Source organism: Haliotis cracherodii, unplaced genomic scaffold, assembly GCF_022045235.1.
Source record: "Haliotis cracherodii isolate W230 unplaced genomic scaffold, xgHalCrac1.p SCAF_15, whole genome shotgun sequence".
In the NCBI taxonomy this organism is placed as follows: Eukaryota; Metazoa; Mollusca; class Gastropoda; order Lepetellida; family Haliotidae; genus Haliotis; species Haliotis cracherodii.
This window is the reverse complement of record NW_027266270.1, coordinates 12,869,836-12,895,861: the sequence shown is the minus strand read 5'-3', so window position 1 is coordinate 12,895,861 and position 26,026 is coordinate 12,869,836. Positions and strand designations below refer to the sequence as shown.

Sequence of the window (26,026 nt, the reverse complement as noted above, 5' to 3'; positions counted from 1 at the left end):
CATCTAGACTACCCCACTGCCCTCACTTATTTCACCTATCACCTGAGCGGAGCTACCCACGGTCCCACCAACCATACGGTTTTTAATCTGGATACTGCTAATTATGCGATGTGTTTGTATTTCCGGAGATTTTGATATGTTCAAAATACCAGAGACTAAGTTTGACGTAATTCGTCAATCATTGTGCGCATTCACATTTTCTAACTGATCGAAATTTTTAGATCTATATATAATACCGAATGTATATTTTTAAAACAAACAAACAAACATATTTTTAGAGTTGACCTGCATAACATCTATAGCTCTTTTTAAAAACAAATTGAAACTTCCCGGGTTCGGTGTCTCTTCGGACTTTTGAACTGATCATCTCAGTAACGACAAGACCAACATTGAAAAAAGACACTAGACTGTGGCGTCTTGAGGCCATTTAAAGCAATAAAAGTTAGAGAAAATAATGGCAAACTTCTGAATTATATATAAACTTTCAGTCGTTTTCAGTTCCGTTTCTATGTATCATATATCGCTCAGTCATTGTGAGGACAAATTCGATTTGTAAATTAGGTTATATTCAAACCCTGTAGTGACTCGCTATTGGATAGATTACCTTGTCGCTATGATTGTATTAACATGTTCATAACTATCAATAGTCAATAACGTACATGCAGATATAATACCAAGATCAATTAAATGTATTGGAGCGTGAATGGATTAATTGTTTAAGTTATTGTAGACATGGCACTAGATACTGTTTATCAGACGCACTGTGACGACGGATTTCATTGACAAAACAATGACATGCATGTACATGTATATGTGCAGTTAGATTCAAATACCCGGTTATCACCGGTTGGACAGAATACGTTCACCTTTTCGCGAACACCTGGCATCGTCTCTATTTGACAGGGGGGCACGGGTGGCCCAATTGTCTAAGGCTCCGCGATTCGCACTGCAGAGTTGCGTCCCTTGGGTACGCCAGAAACTTATGATTGTGGGTTTAAATCCCGGTTCGCCCCGATTATGATTCTAGGTTTGTTAGCAACATACCCGTGCTCGTGGGTTTCACCGAAGTGGTAAACGTCTGAGACCTGCATCACTTCGGGCTTTCCTCCCACACTAACCTGACACGCCGTGATATATCTAGAATACTGTTAAAAGCGGCGTTAAACCAAACTCACTGACTCACTCTATTTGACAGTGATTCATAAACACATGCTCATGATTTGGTCGGAATCTGAAGTCGACTCTGCAGAGATTTCTTAAGAATATGGAAAGGATTTTGCCGCTTCTATTCTTTTCAATATATGTGTATAACTAACAAATGCGGCGTGATCGTTGGTATTTTATCAGACAGATGTAAAGGAGCACAGGTTTATTAAAATCTATTTCTCTTCTCTTAGGAAATATTTTATGTTATATTCGTCTTCAATCAGCAACTCATATCAGAGATTTAATTTGGTTTCTTCTTTCATAGTCTGGGACATAGGTGGGCAGGATATGCTCGCCTTTTTGCGAACACGTGGTGTCATCACTATTTGATAGTGATTCACAAACACGCTCATGATATAGTCAGAATCGTGCAGTCGACACTGCTTTTAGCAGAGACTTCTTATCCACAGAAAGGGTTTTATCGCTTTTATTCTCCATTTAACCGATGATCAATCGGTTTCTACCTTACATAGAGGTACATATGAAGGTGTATATACTGTATCTAAATCAATTTAACAATAAGCTGCGTGTATCTCAAAGGGGTAGGTGTGATACTGGGTCAGACGCACGTTTAGCAATGCACCTGTGCTGTAAGCCTCTCATTATGTGCAATATTGATTCCAAGCCGATACCAGAAGCTGTAAACCTGTTCTTCCTAAGCTCACGGGCAGTAATGGATGGCAGTAGGCCATCACGGTCGCGCAGTACACACAGTCTAGATCACCTTACACGTATACATGTGCATACAATGATTCCATTCTCAGCATCCAGGATGTTAAAGACTTGCCATGTGAAACATTTGTATGAAACGCATAGTTAGGGACGTACCATTTAACAATCGTGTGGGCTAGGTACAGACTGGGATGTTCGTTTGAGACAGACATACATTTTTAAGTAGGACACATTTGTTGGAACACTCAGCATATGAAGGGGTTGATGTATTTAATTCTATTGGGTACAAAACTGAAGACAGATATTTTTCAAAAATGTCAACCTGCTTCACAACCCAACCCACCCAACAATCAATGGTAGGTCCCTTACATTTACGACTGTGCTTATGTACGTATGTTCGTGCTACGAACATTCAACGACACATGTACGCAAGGGGCATTATATCAATATTGTGTTAATTGTTCTTAAACTGTCCCCATGTCAGTGTGTCCATGTGTGTATGACGTTGAATGAACGTGGTGGAATTTTTATGTACCTTACTTTATGTGTCGCGTCTTATGTTACCAAGTAGTGCAGAACGGACTCAGTTTTGATTAACTTTAACTTAAAGTGATTAATATTTAACGATACAATTGAGTTCATCACGGTGCTCTTGGAATACTTATGTTGTTCTGTCTCAAGTGTGTCTTTGTGTTGTGTCCTTGACGTTGTATCTTAAGCCTCTAATGAAAACTTCAGTTTTTATCGAGTGTGTGAGTTAGTGAGTGAGTGAGTGAGTGAGTGAGCGTTGTTCATCACCGTAATAATCCATTCGCGGCGATATGTGTCGAGAATACCAATAATATAACCATTTTATACAATGTCACAAACTTCAGGAAGTGTGTAATTGAAATTGCACGATGTTAACATTAAAAGTGTAGAGGGTTAAACATATGTTCATAATTTATGTTGTAATTTACAAGAGCTCCTGAACAATAATTGAATCAAATAGTTAAATTGACATTATATCCACGTTTTAACTAAAGTACATTAACAAAATGTCTTTTCTGTAGCGGCGACCTTCTCATTTTACAAAAAAATTAAAGTTTTCCAAGCATTCCAACTTAACTACCAAAATATGTACATAGATATACAATACGTAAATCAATGTCTATGGTCTGGACATAATGCAGACTCACCCAAGTAGATAATGAAGTCCCATTGTTGACGTATGGCGTAAGTATATGGTCACGTCATGCCTCACGAGATCGTAACTCAGTGAAGGAGATGAAGTCGTCATCATCAGTCCTGATTCATAGCCCCCACCACGATGTTTCTATTGCTTATTAATGACTGTAGTTACTTAGTTTCTCCAAACGGTTGACAAACCATCTGTATCGTTCTTGGGGAGGCTTACTCCTCTGGGACCAAGGGCCTGAACATGAACTCAATGACATTTAACAACAACGTGAGACCGGTTGAATAATAGTGTTAAGAACAGCCGAAATTAAGTTACATCTTTACCCAAGGACGTGACAATGATGTGGTTTTTGTTTTCTACATTTGGCTCCACATTGTGAAAAGGACGACTTTGACAGAAAATAGAATTTCGAGGAGGACAGAAAGGTAGGTGAGGCTGATGTACTTCTCTGGAGAATACTTGGAGGAGCTATGATGGATTGGCTGTCTCCTAAATCGGATCTAAGGAGCTTGATTGAATGCTAACATTAAATCTTTATTACCATGAAAAGCATGAATTATAACATTATTTTACTTTTCTGTGACGTTTACGTCAGTGTTGGTAACATGATATAAGATTGACACTTATAAAATATATCAATGATTCATATATACATGTATGTTTCCTTCTGTGTGTGTAACGTTGAAGTCCATTTCAAGTAACCGGAGTTGTACTCCAACGTCTGTATAAATATTCATTCAGCACATCAATTGGGGATCCATGTGTTACCAATTTTAAAATGTATTTATTACAAATGAACTGAAACTATCCTGTACATCTAGTTACCATAACTACTCGGATGATGAGCTATGCCATTGAGCCTATAATTTGATTTTTTTTCAAAAATACCAGTGATCATTTCACGCCATGTTGGCTTTATTGATATCACATTTATCCAATGTATAAATCCAGTGTAAATAGACATGGGACTTATATTATCTGATTGCGACTAAAATAGTTACTTAATCATAAGCCATCTCTACTAACAGCAGAGTCAATATCTTTGTAAGGTGAGGTGAAATGGGGTTTAATGTCGCGTCCAAGATTATTGCACTTATATAGCGACGTGTATGTGTGTGTGTGTGTGTGTGTGTGTGTGTGTGTGTGTGTGTGTGTGTGTGAGTGTGTGTGTGTGTGTGTGTGTGTGCTTGTACTAGTCCGGACTGATGCCGATTTATAGTGCTAGCTCACTGAGATACCATGCCGCAGTTTAACATGAATACCCCACTCAGACACAGTTTACTGACTCCGAGCCGACCAGTCCTTGTTTATAGCCCCTTAATGCCGAGCGCCAGACAGGGTAACAACAAGTACCATCTTTTAACGTCTTTTGGTATGACGTGTCCGGGGATCGAACCCCAGACCTTCCGCTCTACGGGCGGACGCTCTACCACTAGACCACGGAAGTGGTCCAATGTATTTGTAAGTATTGTATTTATTGTAAGTGAAATTAATACCATGTTGATTATCAAAAACTCAAATGATTTGATGTTTTGCAATCTCAGAAAATAACTAAGCTCAATTCTGTCAAAACCTATTATGTCACCTGTCCCAACTTCGTAGACTGCTATCCCACATGACAAACTTTAGGGAAATTCCTTGACCCATTGGCATTTGTCACAAGCTATGGTGACCATAGATATAGTTGCATCTCTATCTTCGGGACAGTAACTGTTACTGTGGATGTTACAATTATACCATTGGGGCTGAAGTACATCTGGGTATATACATTACACATTATTCATGGATAATGATTTAACCTCAGATCATGTCATGTTATTAACTATGATCAAAAGTGGTTTACAACCTGTATTAACATTTCCAGTTAAAGTTAGAGGCATCTTTTTTCAAAGCAGGATATCGCTTTGCAGATTACAAAAAAGAGATGGGTGTTGGGTGAAATAGGGGCGGCTGAGTAGTCTAGTGAATAAAGCGCTCAATCGTCTCGACCGGAAGCCCTGAGTCGATTCCCACTTGGGTACAATGAGTGAGTGAGTGAGTGAGTTGGGTTGGGTTTAACTCCGCTTTTAACAGTATTCCAGTACTGTTATATCCCTGCGTGTCAGCTTACTGTGGGAGGAAAGCCCGAAGTGATGCAGGTCTCAGACGTTTACCACTTTGGTGAAACCCACGAACACGGGTATGGTGCTGACAAACCTAGAAACATAATCGGGGCGAACCGGGATTCGAACCCACAACCATAGATCGCTGGCGCAACAAAGGGACGCAACTCTGCACAAGGAATGTAGCGCCTTAGACGACTGGGCCACACGTACCCCTTAAATGTCATCTGAAGGATACTGAGAAGACAATATGTGGAATACTGTATCTCCCCCCCCCCCCCCCCCCCCCTCCGTATTTTCAGATAAACAACTGGCTTACGTTTGCGTATTTGTGACGGATGCCCCCGTGGCGGTCAGGACATGCGCACCTATTCACAAACACCTGGTGCCATCACATTTGATGGTGATTCATAAACACATGCTCATGATTTTCTCGGATTTCTTATGATAATTGAAAGGAATTTGTTGCTTTAATATCCACATGCAATCTCCCGCACGTGCAAAATGATACATAAAAACATTTGTGTCAAATCACTAGCACGTGTAAAGAGTATAACAACAGAACGTGTGACAAGTCCCCTACACGCACTCGGAACAAGGAGTGATTTTTACGATACTGTTGACAAGCCGGCTGCATAAAGGTGACCAACATGTCTGAAGCAAGGACAACGGAGACACAGACCAGCATCTATCAAGTACTCACTGAAGAACAATCGATAATTTGAAGTTTATTTCAAAGTTACCTACATATACCACTTTAACACTGCCGTGGTGTCCCCGGCACCCCGTCCAGCCATACGACAAGATGTCAGATCAGATTTCACACACCGACTACTGGAACATTCTTTATAAATGTACGTTGATCAGGTCCATACGTATTTATCTCACTGAATCCCTGCAAACCATCTCTTCCCTTTGTTGCCCACTAAATAGATCTGGCATATAACCCGCTACTTAATTATGTCTCTCTTCAGTCACATATCACAAGTAGAGAGATCTGGCTCTCTTTGCTCCCGGGGCAGCCAATATCCTGTGGTGACTGTAAACGAATTTTCAGGAGTCAGATTAAGTTAACTAGAATTGCTGTCGCGAACAAGTGTGGGACTACCGTCTGAGATAAGCCGAATAGTAGGGATCGGAATAACAGTAGCGAGGGTGGCGTGAACTGACCTTCAGACTACTGCAGGATCGGTGTGGTGTATGTTTTTGTGTTACTGCCAGACACAGAATCTATCGCTTCAGAATGATGACCTTCAAGTCTGATTGAAAAAGGTAGACTATGTGCATAAGGTTTAGTCAACTTGAGAACTTCGACTGGTGCGGTGGGATGGCTTAGTTGGAAAACCGTTCGATCGTCACGCCGAGAACCCGATTTCGAATCTCTAAATGGGTACGTGTGTGACTCGCGGGATTCCTGGTTAAAATTGGCCCCCAGTAACGTATTCGTGTTGGAGGCAACTTGAACAGTTGATAGCAACATACATACAAATACAATTGTCCCTCCACCTTATGGCTTGAACACACAATACATCACCCACTCACCGATTTAAAGGTTGCCAAATATATAAACCCTTTTTGTAAATGGTTTTCGTTGTGGATTCATTACAAATGGACGTATTTCAGTGATTTAGATTTAGTTTAAAACGTTTCTGTAGAAGTTAATTTTCCCAACTATAAGTTGTGAACGTGCACAGGTTTGATTTGAGTTCACGATATGTGTTAGCCTGATAACATAAATTTCCTGAAACTATTATGTAGCCACAATCTTTAAATCAAGAATCCATCGTGCAAAGTATTCAAAATATGTCATTGATTATGACAGTTCCATGCATCATGTCTACAAGCGTGTTACGTAAGTCGACACATTCCATGGAATCCTCCAATACTGGAGTTACTCATTGGTCACAGTGTTGGCTCGTCACGCCGAAAACCCATTTTCAATTCCCCACAGTGTACAATATTTAAAGTCTAGAAAAAAGACAAGCGGCGTAAAACCAACCCCATCCACCCACGCAAGATGACACCTAATGAGCAGTGGACTACATATAACTTAAGGCGACCCTGTTATGAAGGATTATACAATAACTGAAAAAGGATAGTAGTGGTATCCTGTTAGTAAAACTATCGCGATCAGATCAGCAACTAAATGACACTGACGGCTTCATTCCCACCAACATTTACAGTACTGTGGAATTTCGCCATGTCGACGGTGAAGGTTGATTGTATAGCAAGGGAAATGAATAAGGGACAAATAATACACTTTGATGCCTGGGGCAACTAGATTAAATGAATTCATTGTGAGACGGCGATATAATTATTTAAATGTTTATGACTATTCATGATGTATTGCATTTATGTTATTGATGCCATGACGCGGTGATTGAACGTATGTCTAGCAATAACGGTGTGCATTGTCCGACAGGAATTTCTGTGTTCTGTTTCATTGACTCCCATTTTTAGTAATCTGCTTGAATCTAGCTCTGTTCGGGTTAATACAACGGTCGTCTGTTGTCCGGATATTTGACAGCGCTCGGAGCTACAGTTTATGTGTATGAAACACAGACAAAACAGATCCATCCACGTTGATCCTAATGTCGAAAAATCCATAGTCGCTGAGGTGAATACACTTTTCATCGAGAAAGCATGGGGCGTTTTCAAAATCCGTATTTCATTAATTCTAATTTAATTTGTTAAAATGCGACAGCTGTGACACACTGTGACACACGCTTACTCAAAAAGTTGTTCGTGTAAATGCATTAAGTGTATAAATGCATATTAAATGTCTGTACTGAACACTTAAACTTCCAGAAATCGTTTGTTTTTAAAACTTTGGTGCTTGCATATCCTTCGAGGATTGATCGAGGTCTAATATGTTTTCTGATCTAAAATCTAATCTAGCGTTATAAATATGTTCGAAAATATTTATTCACGACATCTCTCTTGGTAAACAGCTCTAAGAATATTCATACGTATGATGTACGCTAAAAATTGGAACATCTGAGAGTCCTGGGAATTCTGTCTCGAATTAATTCCCTAAACAGCGCATGTGGGCTGAGCACATTGCTACAGCAGAATGCATTTGCATTCCCCACGACAATCGTAAAACGTTCTTATCGGTTTACAGGGAATAGCCGTTGATCTATCACGACAATGAGATCCTACTTCTGTCAGTGCAAATTGACTTCAGTTGCTTATGTGGTTGGAGGGTGTTAGATGAATAATGTCCCGACTGAACTTCAACTGTGAATGTTTCTCCAGCGCCCATATTTCTATCACACCATTGACAATTAACGGCTCGCTGACGTGATTATTTCTTAACAGATCCATTCTGGAAATGTTTTTAATGTAAACATGACCATCGACAGTTGTTTTTTTAGTTACGAATCACAGAGGATCAAGGACTAAATGTTCTCTCTGTGTGTGATTAACATTGTTTCATGGTCTGCTGGGTGGCAAGTGTAAATTGAATGTTTTCACAATTTTTATAAGGGTGTCCAAGAGGAGGGAATCACGAAGTCTTCCATTAAAATGTGATATTAATTGGGTTGACTTTATCTGAATGATGTCTCTGTGGACTTCTGGCCATGGATGGCCCAGTCGTCTTAGGCGCCGCAATTCGCATTACAGAGTTGCCTCCCTTAGGCGTGTCAGAAACCTGTGATTTGAAATCCCACATTTGCCCTGATTATGTATTGTAGGGTTGTTCTCACCACACCGATGCTCGTGGGTTCAGCAAAGTAAAGGTTTGCGACGTGGAACAAAGCTAACACGCGGCGTGACACCAAAGTCACTCTGTGTACATAAAAACACAACTACTTTTTTAACATAATGGAAATATCATTTGTACAATAAAAAGGTTTGAATACAAATTTAGTGTTAGTTCTTATACATAAAAGTAACAAAAACATTTCCATTATCAAGAGAAAGTTCTGTCCATTGTACGATTCCGACTATATCATGAACATGTGTTAATAAATCACTACCAAAAAGTGATGATACCATGTGCTTGGTTAGCCAGGTTAGCGTATCCTGCCCCAGTAGTTAAAGCCACATTAAAAACAGTTCTTATTCAATCAGGTTTCAATCATTCTGGGTAGAATAGTCCAAATCCTAATTATATTTTCAATTTCCAAAACAAACCCAAACTACATTCATAATTATCACAAAACATACGTGAAGACTTCAAACCCAAGCAGCGGTCACAACAATAAATGCAACTTTGGAATGGTAAATATTCTTTAGAATACTCAGCCGGAAACAAATTTAGGATGCCAAAGTGTGTGGTCGGGGCTATTATGAGTATCGGTCGGGGGAGAGATACAAGCCTACTTTATGCTGCCTAAACAGCGTGACTCATTTCACAGTTTTATACCACGACTGGTGAACCCTCATTATCGAGGAATTCTACAAAGTAGAGGCTGTCTTAATACCCTTTTACTTCCTTATTCAAATAGGCCATGACTTCAATTTTGAGATCCTGATATCAGCTGAAACTTCTTTGAAGAAGTTGCAATGTCCAAATACATCACCGCCATAGAAGATGCTGCAGAGCCTGCAATCATTGGAGCATCTTCCTTTTAATTCCATAACACTGATGCAGGTGATAATTGTCCGGTGAAGTCGATTCCGTGATCCCTGAAATCAGATTTCCAATAATTGCTGGAGGGTCACATGGCGTTATCTTTAATTAATCAGCCTTTAGGTAGCCGAAACCATCCCCAAGCCGCCAGTCCTTTCAAATGAACAGTGCATAACATTGATGGCATCAAGATAGATGCCAAAGAAATATCATCACCCGAAAAGATTTATCTTCGGTACTCTCTGCCGGCGAATATACCTCACTACAATGATACTGATTACAATATTAAGGGTCTGTCTCAAAGATTTAAACTGTATTAAACTTGTTCCATTTTCGTTACAGCCACTAGGCGACTGTCAAGAGTGTTAAATAGTTCTTGTCCTAATCATGCAACTAAAGATGGAGACATTTCTACTCCTATCTACGTGTCTGAGTTGGTGACCGATGGCAAACTGCTCTGCTGGTGGTAATTTCGGCGAGACTAATTTTACTTTACAAATACTATCAATAATCAATATGTGATACCGAGGACCAATGATTGTTTTGTATTATTTTGGTCTAAACGTAGCCTGCGAGAAATCGGCTACCTCCTGCCTTCTTGTTTCTACAGACAGGATTCCGTAAATAAGTGTCTTGTTTGACTCTATTTTGGGGTATTTTTGGCTCGGAATCCTTATGTCCACAACTTCAAATCGGACAAGGAAACAACAAAAATGTTGTAATTTGACAACATATTTGGATAGTATATTTATAGGAATGCTGTTTCGGAGTTTCAAAAATGTGAAGAGGGTCGTTGAATTGCTGTATCTGATTCTTGACATATGAGTCGATAAATAAACTACGATTTGTAGGGAAATGTAAATGACATGTACTATCCGCTACTGACCACACTCCTACAGGGATTCTGCGAAAGAAATGGTCCCTAGTATCTCTCGCGTGTCGTAAGAGCCGACAGATTTGTCAGGCTCATTGACTTGGCTGATTGCGTGTCACCATGCACCGATGGCTTGCATCGTGCTCATACTTTCAGTCACTGGTTGGAGTCGTCAATACTCGAATATTTACTGGCCGCTGTGATATAGCTGGAATATTGATGTTCAAAAGCACTGACCACTCATTCAATGACTGCTAACATATGATAGTAATATATTATGCTATGACGTCATCCAACAGAGGCTGATATCGTCAGAATGTCCCTTTCCAGACATCGTGACTATCGACTTTGTATTTCCATTAAGACTTTTTCACTCACGTAAACACAGTTTCATGTACACAGGTAGTCGTCAAAGGCACCGTAATGTGGCATGTATGTTTGCATCACTTTACCATGACCCTATGATCAGATTCATCCTGACCATGACCACTGGTGTGTCTGCCCCATACCCGTGCTGCTGGGATACGCCACATTGGATGACCAGTACTCTCTACCTAATATGTATCTCTCATATGTATTAGAATTTAATACTGCTTATCAGTTGTTTTTAAAGTACTTATCCTTAGAGTTGTGTCACAGATGGATGTTCGTGTATGACAACTTCATCACATGACACACTGGACAATGCACCATGTAAGCAGTATCTCCCACGCTGAAGCAAGAAGTGAGTAACAGTGAGTGCACAACGGATGACACAAAAAAATTGCTTCATTCATTGTACCCAATTGGGGTACGGGTGGCTCCAGTCGCCTAAGGCGCCGCGATTCGCTGTGCAGAGTTGCGTCCCTTGGACACGCCAGAAACCTTTGAATTTGGGTTCGAATCCCGGTTAACCCCGATTCTGTTTCTGGTTTGTCAGCAACATACCCGTGCTCGTGGGTTTCACAGAAGAGGTAAACGTCTTTACATCACCTCGGGATTTCCTCCCACATTAAGCTGACACGCCGGGATATACCTGGAATACTGTTAAAAGCGGCGTTAAACCCAACTCACTCACTCACTCATTGTACCCAAGTGGGAATCGAACCAGGTCCTTCGGGCGAGACGATCGAGCGCTTTATTCACTAGACTACTCAGCCGCCCCTATTTCACCCAACACGATGATACGATGACATGCATCAACCAAGTCAGCGAGCCTGACCACCCAATCCCATTTGCCGCCTCTTACGACAAGCAAATTCGCTTTTTACGGCAAGCACGGGTTGCTGAAGACCAATTCTATCCCCGATCTTTACCGGTCCAAACAAGTAGTGATGATACCATGTGTTAGCGAAAGGGTACGTGTATCCTGTCCCACTGGTGACATTCAGCAGAAAAGCACGCAAAGGCAAGTCAATTGTTCACGTGATCAAACATGGTAACACAAATTGCATTAAACATATTTTAATCATAGATGAGTTAAGTATGGAAATTTCCTCCTAATATCAACGATTTTAAATCTTTGCTAAGACCTTGAATGACCCTGATCAAACAATTCTTGAGCAAATATCGTATGACGCTCTTTGATATATTCACAGGAGGAGCATTCTGTCTTGCACCTCAAAAGTTGTGAAATGTTGACTTCGGACTGTCTCAGAGATTTGAATTGTAATAAACTTGTTCCACTACTGGTTCGTGCGCTAAGCTTAGCCGTGTAAGCCAAAAGGCCACTATCAACAGAAGACAATTTAACTTGAGCTGGTGCCATATTGCTCGACATCAAGGGAAAGTTGTCTATTGGGGCAACTTGAGGGGGCACGGGTGGCCCAGGCGTCTAACGCGCCGCGATTCGCTGTGCAGTTGGGTTGAGTCCCTTGGCCCCGCCAGAAACCTATGATTGTGGGTGCAAATCCTGTTTCGCCCCCATTATGTTTCTAGGTCTGTCTGCACCATACCCGTGCTCGTGGGTTTCAACGAAGGGGTAAAGGTCTGAGACCTGCATCACTTCGGGCTTTCCTCCTACATTATCACAGTGATATAACTGGAATACTGTTAAAAGCGGCATTAAACCCAACTCACTCATCATTGGAACTTAATCCTTCTGACTCGTATGCATAAAGAAAGACATCAGCAAGAAGGCAGTTGATGCCCACCGGGGATGCCTACTGAAGAATATAGGCATTCTACAACACGATCTTTATGCCAGCTGTTCAAATATTAACAACTTATGGAAATCCTATTCCTGAACTGACCTCATTTGCCGTTTTCTTTAAACAGAACAAAACCATTTCCATAATCATAAACAAATCGCTCCTTAAAGCAGAGACCGTTGTCCGATTCCTACTTTATCATAAACAAGTGTGTTCAGATCACTATCAATTACCAGGCGTTCGAGAAACAGTGAGCGTATCATGCCCCGTCGGTGAAACCCGTCTTGATAAACCAATTCAGTTTAACCTTACAGTTTTCCTATTCGGATGTCCTTATATATTGGTCCTATATATGGGTTCAAGGTTTAAAATGTGTTTCCTCTTTTTACTCCCCTTTATAACATACATCAACCAGACCCGTGAAGATCCGGGGTAGAATAGGTCTTCAGCAACCCATGCTTGCCGTAAGATGCGACTATGCTTGTCGTAAGAGGCGACTAACGGGATCGGGTGGTCAGGCTCGCTGACTTGGTTGATACATGTCATTGTATCCCAATTGCATGGATCGATGCTCATAATGTCAATCACTGGATTGACAAACAACATACATCAACCAAACAATGGATGAAACCGCATGTATTAAAACTAATATCAATACTATTTGACATTAGTCTGTATTGTTTTATATCTTAATATTTGATTCTCTGTCCAAATGTTTCTAATGTTGAGTCATCTTTGAAAACCTCCACGTCCTTTACTGATAGATCCTAAAAGTTCTTGAATCAAGCCTTTATCCTGTATATGATCAGCTCATTTCCTTAACTACTTCAATTCAATTGCTCATTTTAGGACAGCAAGAACATTCCCTTGCATATTTGATTGAACAGCTTCTCTGTAATAACCATTACCGAACCTACGGATGCCAACGTCCATTGTTAAGAACTAAACGAGCTAGTGGAAGAGTACTTAGTTTAGTAGACTAGCTTTCAAAACATATAAAGAATCTAAATAGATCTTGCCAGGGGCCATGATATTGGCTGCAAGAAGACCACGTAAAGTTTCATTGACTCTTTGCTTTAGCTACAAATTGATCGCAATCGACAAGGAAAATGAGAATTGTCACTTTAAATCCTGCCACTCCTGAGCTAAAAGCACTGCAGCCTCAGCGAAACTGCATTGTCGTGTTTTGTCACCGACAAAAAAAGTTAGTCGATAATTCTTGCCTGGAAGGGAACACCTTTGCCTGACAATGTTTATATATAGAGGTCTGTGATAATAATGACTGCAGTCGGAATTGCTGTATGTACACTTGGCTCAAACAGTGTTCAACTGTCAAAGTCACTCAACCGAGTTCAGCCTCATATCGATTAGTTATTGTACATTTCTCATTGTACAACAAGCGATCTCGTCCGTTCAAGATCAGCACCATTGACATAAAAGTCCGATCTGAGGGAACCGGCCCGCCATTCCATCACACTCTCGGCTCGTCTGCATTGTCCGCGGAAAATTCAATTTACTAATGGGCTCTTGGGAACGGTAGGAGCTTTCATGCCGATGTGGAATTAACAATGCCAGCGAGCCCACGGTTTGGCGTGCTGGTATGACGACATTCCTTGCTTAGCAGGAGAACCCACATCCGACTAAATTATTCAAAAGTCAATCTTCATTCTGATTGGTCGTCGGCTCCGGCAGGTAGATCGTCTGCTCAAATACGTGTATGGCGAATGCGCTTGTTCGTAGTGGCAGCGACTTTTTGATCACTTTACCCTAGGTGTTTGCTACGGCCACAGGTGTGGAGGAAGCGAAAGACAAGTCTTTCTGAGGAACTTAATGTGAGGTGTGGCAAAATTGGAGAAAATATTACTTCCAACGGAGTGGAACAGATTGGTCTGGTTCCTTTAGAACCAAAAAAGACCAAGATGCCCTTCGGAAATTTTGAAAACCTGAAAGGAAAGGTCCTACAACCCCCTAAGGATGCGGCCCATTTGGCGAAAATGTCCTTTCAGAGGTAAGTCAAGACGATGAAATAGTTAGGGAACTTGGCGACCTGAAGTCTAAAACTTTCAAAGTGAATAAAAAAAGTTTGCGAGATTTGGACATCTGATACTGGGAGCGTTCACAGTTTACCAAATTTAATTACGATAAAGTGATTTTTAACTGTGTTAATAACACAACTGCTAATGTCATGAAATATGCCATTTAACTTGTGGTTAAGAATCAGATAATATTCATCAAACTCTAACTTAACGGTTGACAAGACACAACGGTCCCACAACTGGCCAACACCCATTGGTGATACAACATGATATTTTGACCAAATCTTGTTGCTCGTTTGTGAAGATGATTATATACTGGGCAACGTATAGAATAGGACATTAAGTGCACATGCAACATGTTGTTTTGTGTGTGCATAACCATGTTAATGTTTAGTCTGGTGTTTGAGCACACACATGTGCCCTTTCAATCCTGCCGGAACTAGACATTCCGCTTTGATACCAGGTGGTATTCACAATTTAAAGACTGCTTTCTAACCAGTTCAGTTTGTATGCTTTTCACAGTCGACTCATCCCTGTTATTGTAGCTACAAGATGCAACAGTGACGTGTAATTCAAAACCTCAGACTCCAATCTACTTCATGTACATGTATGCTAGCAGGTCCCTTGAGAGATTGAATACATAGACGGTATCTCTGCTCTACTTTATCTGCTAATGTTACATATTCACGCAGCTCATAATGGCTTTGAAATGCATTATGGAAATCATGTTGCACAACTTAATGGTAAACACCAAGCATACAAGAAGGATAATTACATTTTATTTCTTTTGTAAATCTTAGATTATTTCAAACCAAGAATTTATTATCCATGTTTTATGCCAAAAGTAACCCAATGCTCTATGTAATTTACACGTTTTAGATAAAATAATCCTTTAAAGACATTTAATAGAACCATAGCTGTCAGGCATCACTGTAAGGCCGGCACTACTATTGCGAGACGTGGTCAGTTGTAGTAACGTATGATAAAGCCTGGCACGATCAGATGAAAAGGTTTCTACCTACTTACACTCAGATGAAATGCCAGCACCTGATAATACCATGCCTATTGCCATGGTAACTGTGCTATATAAGCTAAACTTTCCGAACCTATTAAATATGAAGCAGAAACGCATATGTTGTAATATACACGAAAGATTGGAGCGATATATAGGTGGCGCTTAGATTGTATTTTTGTATAATATTATTCACAATATGTTTACAAATGTCAAATGTGATTTGCAAAGACACAAAAAAGACACAGTGTGATGTATAATGTCAAAAACGTGATCTAAAAGGCGCTCGGTTTCTTCTTCCACGTTCTTGCTACATTTGATGCACGTATGATCGAGAATGATGGCCGTATGTAAATTGTTCTGGGAAATAGATGACTATGAAATTATCATCTTTCCAGGCATGGAAACCAGATGTGAACTGAGCACCAGAGAGACGTTTCAATTTCATCGGCAGTTTAATTTCACGACTCATCCACCACGCCAATATAGAAAGTCATTCATTCCCCGATATAGTAACAACTGCTAATTCAGAGAAACACATGTCTGTGCACTATCCTTCCCAAAATCTGTTATAATAGCGCATGTGTGTGTAGAATACATGGAATTTTGTCATTTTCTAAATCATCTGATCATTCCTATCTTAAATATACAACGTCAACGCCTGAGGATAATCAGTCTCGATTATCTGCCGGAATACATTCCATTATATGAATGTATCACTGAAAATCAGTGAAGACACCAGGTGTTTGCAGAAAGAGTAATCCCGCGGCTTTTGCATGTAATGTTATGGTTTGGATTCTTATGGAAACACAATCAACAAAATACGACGTACCAATACTATTACAAATATAACAGCAGCTATGTCCACACAAATCATCTACAGCAACAGTTACAATTTAAATTGTATGATATGTTTGAACGAGAGCAACAAATACAAAATTATTACGCTTGCTGTCACATGCTTCTGACCTATGCATACACTATGTAACTATCTATCTATGGATGCAACATAAAATATTAAAGTTGAAGCCAGTTATGATTGATCTTCATTAAATGAACGCCCTACCCCGACCTGTATATGCGGGAATATGACGAAGTAACCATGGTTTCAATTTCTCATGGGAAAATGTTTGTTCCATGACAATGGAGCGGCCGTGAAGCGGCTTTCATATGTAAACCCTATACAGTACTAGGAGAAAATATAGTCGCGCAGCGTTTAGATAATAAGGACGCCTGGAAAGTTCTTGCAGTGATGAATAATATATCATGATCTCAACATTCACCATGTAGTTTATGTTCTATTCCAAAGTACAGGTATATTAAGCTTAAGGAGAGTTCAAAATGTCATCTTCGTTTCCGAATATATGCTGTTTCATATAAGATACTGGATAAATGTGACAGGAAAACACAGTTATGAAATCTCGTGACGTCACTGTTAAACCATATGTCGTCAGATACAACCCTCGATTACATGTCAACGTACCTGCTAATATACGAATTATACTTTTTTTCAGGATAAAGATGAACAGAATGCATACCTAATTTGAAAAATAAAAAAATAAACAATATGAACTGTTTTAGAGATTGTGAACAGATAAATATTCAAATCACTGTCCTGTGCGTCATACTCGCAGAAGCACGACCATTTACATTTCATCGAACATAGCAGTCGTCTCATTACTTATGTCATTGTGGTTGTCCTGTGACCCAAATGTGGAATATCTGTATGGGTCAATAACCATGAGGTAAAAGTATTCAATCATTAGCACAGGCATTCAACCCTGTCTCAATAGTCACGTTAATTTCACCACTCTTGTAACGGTTAACATGTTCTCATAAAGTCATCAGCTAATACTCTGTTGGACCATGCGGTAATTATACATTGTTTGCGTGTAGGTCCCTAGGGTTAAGTTATCTGTGGCAGCGAGGTCATGTCACTGCTTTTAAAAAAAAGCTCTTTTAACTTGCTGAAAGTGACGCGAACGGCATGAACTATCTAATCCCCTATTGGGCCATTCTGTATAAAGTTGGCATGATTAGTTTATGTGTTCATGGGGTTAAGTTATCGATGCTACTGAGATCATTTCACTGTTCCTAAAATGTTAAAACAATGAAACTCACGCAAACGACCGGATCATACAAAACCATAATAAATTGATCACTCTATCCTTTCGGGGACATGTCGGCATGTGATCTGATGTTTTGCATCTCTCTATGCATAGTTTGTATCTGTGGAACTGAAATCCCTAGTTATGATCCTGGAACTGCCATCATCATATCAGTGTCGTTGTCTTTCTTCACACATAGTAATATTGAAACCACCATATTAACTTTTAAATACCCCCCTCCTTTCCTAGTTAATGCTAGTAGGTATCATTAAAATCAAATAACTGTATTGAGTTAGGAAATTGCCCAAATATGGGTAACAAGTACTTTTGGTGCCATAAATTCCAATATGCGTTAATGCCCATTTGTTCAGAAAACATATAAAATGTGCAAGAAATGTCTGTCAAAAGCAGAGTCGATTGTACGATTCCGACTATATCATGAGCATATGTTTATAAATCACTATAAGAAAAGTGACGACACCAGGTGTTCGCGAAAAGGTGCGCGTATCCCACCCCTTTTCAAGAATTAAGTCATTTCTATTCAATGGCATTTCATCATGTAATGTAATGTATTTAAATATAACATTTAAGGACACAATTATAGTGGCATAAAAAAAGTTCTAAACATGTGCGTACGTATAAACTTCAGGAAAGGAATAATGTCGGAATTGGGTTGCTAATCACCTCTAAACCATAGCTTTTTACTATCCCGTATTAATACTATACATGTCAGAATTATACTGATGGCGAACATACCATTCTCGATCTTAACCATGTTTAAGCAAAACACACAGTTATGTTCCTTGATAACGGTAAAAAAATGCATCTGGGGTAGCAGTCCCCATCTTTAACAATTACCCCCAGCACTTAACATTTGTGCAAGACAACAACATGTTATTTGCCAGAAAATATGACAGTATTATCATACCTTCAGTTGTCTCTGGCTATGTCTTGCTTATTTCTGACAAAGGAAGATCTGTAAATTACGCTTCGATTGACAGGGAAAAATGTATTTTTCAAGGCATATGAGTTTGGCACTAAGTGGCAGTACTGGGGTTGTGTGTCATTATATAATGAATACAGTAACGCCCCGGGCAAATCACTTATCGTATTGTGTCTTTTAGAAAACGTTGTTATAGAGACGGACTTTATTTTGGACAACGTTATGACCACAAGGGCCTCTATAGGGGACCTTGAGCACATCGGGAATAGAGGGACCTGCTTTGACCAGCTGTTGCTTGCAATTTAATGGTCAGTTACAGAGATCAGCCAGACAAGTAAGAAATCCCGAGCACGGCACTATAATTGGCAGTACCCATTGAAGAAATGTCAGACCCACGATGGTCTAAATGTCGATGTGAATAACTGGTTCTGTCATGAGGGTCCACCTTGCATAAAAAATACTTAATACCGTGTCGTGAATCAAATGAGCAGAATATACACTTGCCTGGACTTCCACTGTTTCTTATTCTAGTCTGCTTTCCACATTTCTTCTATTCCTTGTTGATTAATGACACTGCTATGGTCCACCCCTCAAAGGGTTACTAGGTTAATAATATCCATGTGATTGCTACTGTTTATTACGCTCCCTCTAATTATGTTGTGTATAGTATTACTCAGTTGTCTTTTGTTGTACTGTGGAAACTCTATGAAATCAAGTTGATGTTATATTAGAATTTCTTCAATGTGTCACTCCACTGGACCTGTACGCAAATGATTCAAAATCAACTTAAGCATAGTATAGAATCATACACGATTAACAGTGATACCCTTAAATATAAGCGAACTCATTTTTAAGGTGTATTTCATTTCCGCTAACACAGTTTGAAATCAAAATTTCATTTTTCGGGAAATATTGATTAGGATGGTATTTATTAAATCCAGTAGATGTTTTAATTGGTTACTACAATTACTATTTTCAGTAACCACACAGAAAAGGTACATTGCCTTATAAAGAGTGTACATGCTGCGAGTGTACATGCTGCGATAGTGTATCTGTTGCTGTGTCGACAGGAAACCAGTTCTAAAACTTCTTAGATTTAACTCATCCATGAATTTTTAAAATGTTTCCATGGAAACCGGGGAAACCGTCAGCCGAAGCTTCTAATAGAATTATGGTCTGACGATTGTGCATATAGCTAGAGAAAACAATGAACGACAGGAAGACCTGGGAATTGTAGTCACACGGCACGCCCGCCTGGAAAGAACATTCTTTGCTGCGTAGAACGTATCATAAATTATTGGTGTATTTTGATCTATGGACAATTTGTTTTGTCTTAACTGAGGCCAAGGTATCCCAAAGTCAGGCAATGACAAATACAAGTAATCAAAGGATGATTTTCTGTTCACATTTAGTCTCCCCACATCAATAATACTGTTGAATTTGCTCGATCAAGCCAAGTATTCTATGAAAGATGTATAACCAACCTTGACCTTCAGACAGGAAGTTAAACGTCAGTCTCGATTTGATATTTTCAATTTCCGTTTATGAGGACATAACACAAGAACACCTGCCCCTTTATCAGCATTAACGTCGATTCAACTAGCAATAGCAGAGAATATTTACATACCGCAGAAGCAAGTCGTTCCTAGTTTTGGTTCAGTAGCGGCTATATTTGACGGATAAATATCCTTCTATTTCAATACTCAATAAGTTCAATGCGGTCATGTTTGTTCTTCTGGTACACTGACATGATCTCATGGCGCTTTCAAAAACCACGCACGGTTCTTTGTGTGGGAAACGGTGTAAGTTTACAGTAACCATGACAAAATACCCGGCATGCATTGTGCAGAAAGCAGGTATAAATTCAGAACGTTGAATGATGGACGTGGTATTAATTATTTGTTTCAAATCCAAAATCAATAATCATAATGTCTTTTTCTACGTGTTATCAAAATGTTTGTCGCCTCCTGTTCAGACGGATATATTACAAGTCAAATCCCTTGGGACATAGTTCCGTCAAAGTTAAATGCATTTGCTTCGTATTCACGGAAGCATTTAAAATTTCTTCTTTATGTTTGTCACACTTCACACTAAAGGTTACGTTACAGTCAGTTCGGATATACTATTGGTTACTCTCAATAACCGAAGTTCATGCACTAGCGGTTGATGTAAATGAATTGACAATCTCAGCAAGATAATGCAAGGACGTCAATAAACAAATACTATTTTGCTATCAGGTAAGTCCTAATCTTTTAGCCTCTGCATGAAATTATCGATATAATATATAAAGCCATTAGCTCCATGGAAGGCTTTTACGTTGGAAGGAAATGAAAGTTTTAAGTAAATTAAACACAGACAGTAGATGTTAGCGGCATCGATGAAACATTGATTGCCGTGTTGTATTTGGGTTTATGTTTTTGTTAATGCACGAATCGTATGAAGATCACAAAGAGTAGCTCTCTGAAGCTCCCATGTTGCTGCATTTCAGCTTAAGCATGGTTAATTTGTTTTTTTGTTGTAACGCCGATGAATACTGGTTATTCAGCTTTTGCAAGAAACAAACCATTGTTTAGTGCTCTATCTTTCACAAACCACACCTTCCATTGTGTGCGTTGCTTTTAAACGCCATAGACATTGGGAAAGCTTGTACAATCACAACAAATCATTTCGATATAAAATAGGTTCTATGTTCAGTTGAAATAAGTTGTCTGGCCTACATTAATATTTGTTCTTGAGCAAACACCTTTATATGTTAACCCTAAATGTTCAAAGTCAAGCTGTAAAAGATGTTTTGTTTCCTATTTAACGTCGCACTCAGCAACATTCCAAAATATGTAACTAAAAAGATAATTATATACCTAAATGTTGGTTGGCAGTAACTCAAGAAAAACTATATTCCGACAAACCCTTATTTTAGTTATGACTGTCCATTATTATTTTTGACATAATATAATTAGTTGTTTGCATTTTTATTTTGGGTGTAATTAATTTGCACTGTAACCCGCATTAACTTCATGAAACCTCATTGGTTATTAATGCCAGAAACAGTAACCGTTGGTTGTACATTTATTGGTCTTGCAACGTCAACTCACACTCCCAAAGAAACTCATTCCCTCTGTCGACAATATGATTAATGGACAAAGGTGATAGATTAATAATGAGTATACTTCCCAGTGCCTTTTACCGACACTCGCACATTGAACTGGCATGTGATAACAAACTGATACGCTTATGGCTATTAAAGCAGTATCACGGTGTGTGGGACTTTCAGGGGTGGAGACATCCTCTACACTTTCATTTCCTAATAGTACTTGTGGTCTTAAAAAGGCTTAAGAGTCCACAGTAAATTGCAATGTGAGCATGTACCCTGTGCCTGAATGCCACATTGAAGATGGAATGATAGCAATGAATAATTGATAGCACATGGCTAATTAATTACCTGAAAGGGCATCAATTTAATCAACGCTCCTTACACTGAATAGAAGCCAAACATGTTCAGCAAATCACGTGATGTTGTTCCTGTGCGATGAACTCGAGAACACATAAGGTAGCAAAATGAGCTCTGGCCCTTCCGGCGCTAAATGGTATTTTGACATGCAAGTTGGACAGGCAGAGATGCATCATTAAGAATAGATTTCGATCATAACAATAGCTTTTGCAAGTATATTTTTGCTACTCTAGATAGATTCACTTGCTGTGGTGTTTTAGAGTTGTTTGAAAATACAATTAATTTTTCGGAATGGTTTAGGTTACGCTTACATTCCTAAAGTGGATTGATGGATATCAAGGTAAACTGATCTGAAATTCATGTGTCAACGCACAATATTGTATATCAAACATGCACGAAATAGGGCACATGCTATATATGTATATGTAAACCAATACATAATGTAAATATAAAACGCATAGAATATCTGTAAAAACTGGTACCATTGTGCCTAAATGGCAAAATATCTTGGTGAAAATTATATGAATTGATCACTTAAAATCATTGCTGACACCAGGTGTTCGCGAAAAATGTAAGCATGTGCAGTTCTACCGAAAGCACTCGCCACGCACACAATTTACTTTAAAAAGGAAGTGTTTGTAGCTGACGTCATACAACAGAACATCAGTCGTTCAGTAACATCTTTTCACACATACGACTAAACTACAAACCGGTGAAAGTTGTTCTGTTTGTCATTATGTGTCAGCTGATATGAAACTTTGGTTTGAAACATACACGCCGCAGCATCAGTGATTGATTGCGAGTGTCCTTTCACGCGAGTTCACACAGAATGGACTCGACAATTGGATCTTTTGAGCCAAGACTTTCAAAGGACTTGAATTATCAATTGTCTTTAGTTCTCAACGGTCCTTTACTAAATTGGGATATGTACGTACAGACAAATTACAACTGACCGTGTCATTACGTCTGTGGTGCAAATTCTACACGTTCAGAGGACATTAGCGACATTTGTCTTCATTTATGATTGCACTCCTCTTTGCTGTCTTCTTACTCCTGACCGTGGCCTTACGCATGAGATAGGTCACGTAGCGACAGTGGTTGCTTGCCGATGGAGTGTTTGTGGGCTTATTAGCTTAATTTGCACCTCAGCGTTGGTTGCAGCGGATGTGGGATGACTTGCGGTCCAAACACATCTCCTCGCCTCGGAATTCATAATGGCAATTATTTCGATTGTGGGATCTTGCCGATCTCCAAAGGCCAAAGAATAATTGCTTTGAAGCCATTCATATCACAATAACGTACACAAAGTGCACTCGTCTAGCCCGTGATTAATTAGATAAAATTATGCAGTTTTCTCAAAGGTTTCTAAGATTTCAGGACCGTGTCAGTGTAATCAAGTCGATGTGTCTAAAGGTGCGTCCGATTTCAAAGGAAGCTCGGTAGGCGGCCTTGACAACCGACATTTCTCTCCTGCTCGTGCTAACGTTTGTTCACTTCATAATCAAGTCAAAGATGGAAGTGGCGGCAAAAGAAGCGATGCTTTTATTCCTAATCTTACGTATTTGAATACGAAGGTAGAATCTTCAGCAGCAGTCGTCTGTATTTGACTGGTCGCATTGTCTTTCCTGTGGAGCTGATGGGTCGTCTGATACAGGGGGATAGGGGTAAATCCTCTTAACCTTGCTGTCATCGTACAGCTTGACAGCCATCAGGCAAGGTAATCTGTCATCATGGTCTTTCAAGACTGAAATTACCCCCCGATTACTGCGGATTCCCTCTGTGTAGAGCCCGGTCCAGTTGGAAGTGTGTTGAGAAGATCTGACTCCCTACTCTTAGATTGACGGATGTTTAATGGAAGGATTTGTTCTGTTGGTGTCATGAAATGAAGTATACCAGCGCATCCTGTCATCTAGGAGGAAATTGTTATGAATTGTCCCCAGTTATTACCTTAACATGCTCCAAAACTGGCTCTCAAGCATCGGGAGCCATTTTACGACCCCGTCAAAACACCAGTGCACATTTATTCCTAATCGAACGAACGAAGTACTAAATGTCTTTGAGTCTAACAGAAATCTAGAGACTTTGTGTCTGAGAGGCCTCGAAGCTTTGTGAAAAGGAGAATTCTATAAACGTAAGAACTAGGATGTTTTCGATATAAATTCGATTTTTTTCTTCATTAATACGATACTAGTGGTACGGAATTCCAGAATAACTCGAAAGGGCATATTTCATTAGACGTGTAGTAATAAAGAGGATATATTTGGAACGGAAAAGGGTAATACCTCTGAAAGCTCCAGCTGTTGTAACTGATGCCAACCAACAATGTTAAAAATACATTAATTATCATCAGTATGTTATCCTGTTTCATGGAGGTATGTCTATAAAACATGAAATCAGATATGGGTTACTTTTCTGATACGTTATTACATGGTGGAACATACTCTTTAGCCCACTGAATTCTGAACCCATTAAATCATCACCAAGAAAAATTCACTTTCAGTGAATTGTAAAGGTTATCCAGCAATCGAAACAATAGCACCTAATACACCGCCTCCTACTTGATAGTTCTGTTGAAATGTGAATGATCAGTGACAAATTGTACATTCAACGTTGTCATGGCACGCAAACACACCGTCACAAGACACATCAGGGGCCCTTTGAGGTTATTGATCGATGCTGCACAAGCTTACCAAAAACCCGTTCACATACTTTCTTGTAGGTTCAAGACATTTATACGTTCTTGGAAGTTAATAATTAAACACTTTCAGGGATAGGTCGTTTATGAGTTGTCATCTCATTTTTTCTTGGGTTGTTTTTGGTTGTGTTCGGCAACAATGCAAGTGTGTAAGAGAATAAAGCTGAGTGTAATATGTGCTTCAAGTGGGTAGTAAAAGTGGAAAACATAGACGCTGTGAAGATTTAAATAATGAACCAACATGCAATTTCTGATTCAAGAACTGACATGGAGTACATGCAAACACTGGCCAAAAGGGGCATTAAACATGCGAATTTCTTGTTAACCTTTTCATTGCTCACACGTTCGTAATTTGAAACCCACATACAAAAAATAAAGTAGAATGAATTTGAATTTCAAGCGGAGAGACTTTTTAAAGGATTGAATTGGAAGACCGTCAATTTAAAACAAAGTGCATGTATAGCCCTCAGTGAGAATTTATAAATACAGGTGTCTACCAAACAATGAGTGGTCGAGTGCCCTGGGGTTCACACTTGCTGTAAACAGTTATATCACGGCATGGAAGCATGATGTTGGATTACAGAGACGCAAGTCGTAGACAATTACCACTCTAGTGAAATCCATAAAACGGCTATGGTGCTATCAGACCAACAATCACGAACGAGACAATCCTGGGATTTGGTACATGATTGGCTTGAGCTAAGGATGTAACAGTGACCAGCACAATACATGTCATCTTAGACCTCTGGGTCATTCCATGCCCTTAAATCTTCTCAAAGTAACGAATCTGTTTGCTCCCCTGAATACACTGCAGTATTATAGACCACTGGGCCACCTTCCTCCCTGTACGTCGATACAAGAGGGGCATTACAACTGGGCTGTACATCCATCTACCTCTCTTCTTCCTGGTATGCCTGTTCCACAAGAGATAATCTTAACCGATGTAGCTATGTGCAAGTCTATCCATATAATCCCCCCCTCTTACAGAGGTCCTTCCTGTCTCGTCATGTTCCAGTTAAAAAGGTTTCATTAAGGTTGTCTG

The 26,026-nt window shown here is 39.6% G+C and overlaps 1 protein-coding gene across 1 annotated transcript in view; it reads left to right on the top strand.

Moving 5' to 3' along the window:
- Nucleotides 1-14,429: 14,429 nt before the first annotated feature.
- Nucleotides 14,430-26,026, top strand: part of LOC139462295 (vesicular glutamate transporter 2-like) — a 68,426-nt gene continuing 56,829 nt past the window's right edge. The window contains exon 1 of the mRNA XM_071243920.1: nt 14,430-14,750. Coding sequence (XP_071100021.1) covers nt 14,662-14,750 — 89 coding nt within the window. The 5' untranslated portion in view covers nt 14,430-14,661. The remainder of the gene's footprint in view (nt 14,751-26,026) is intronic.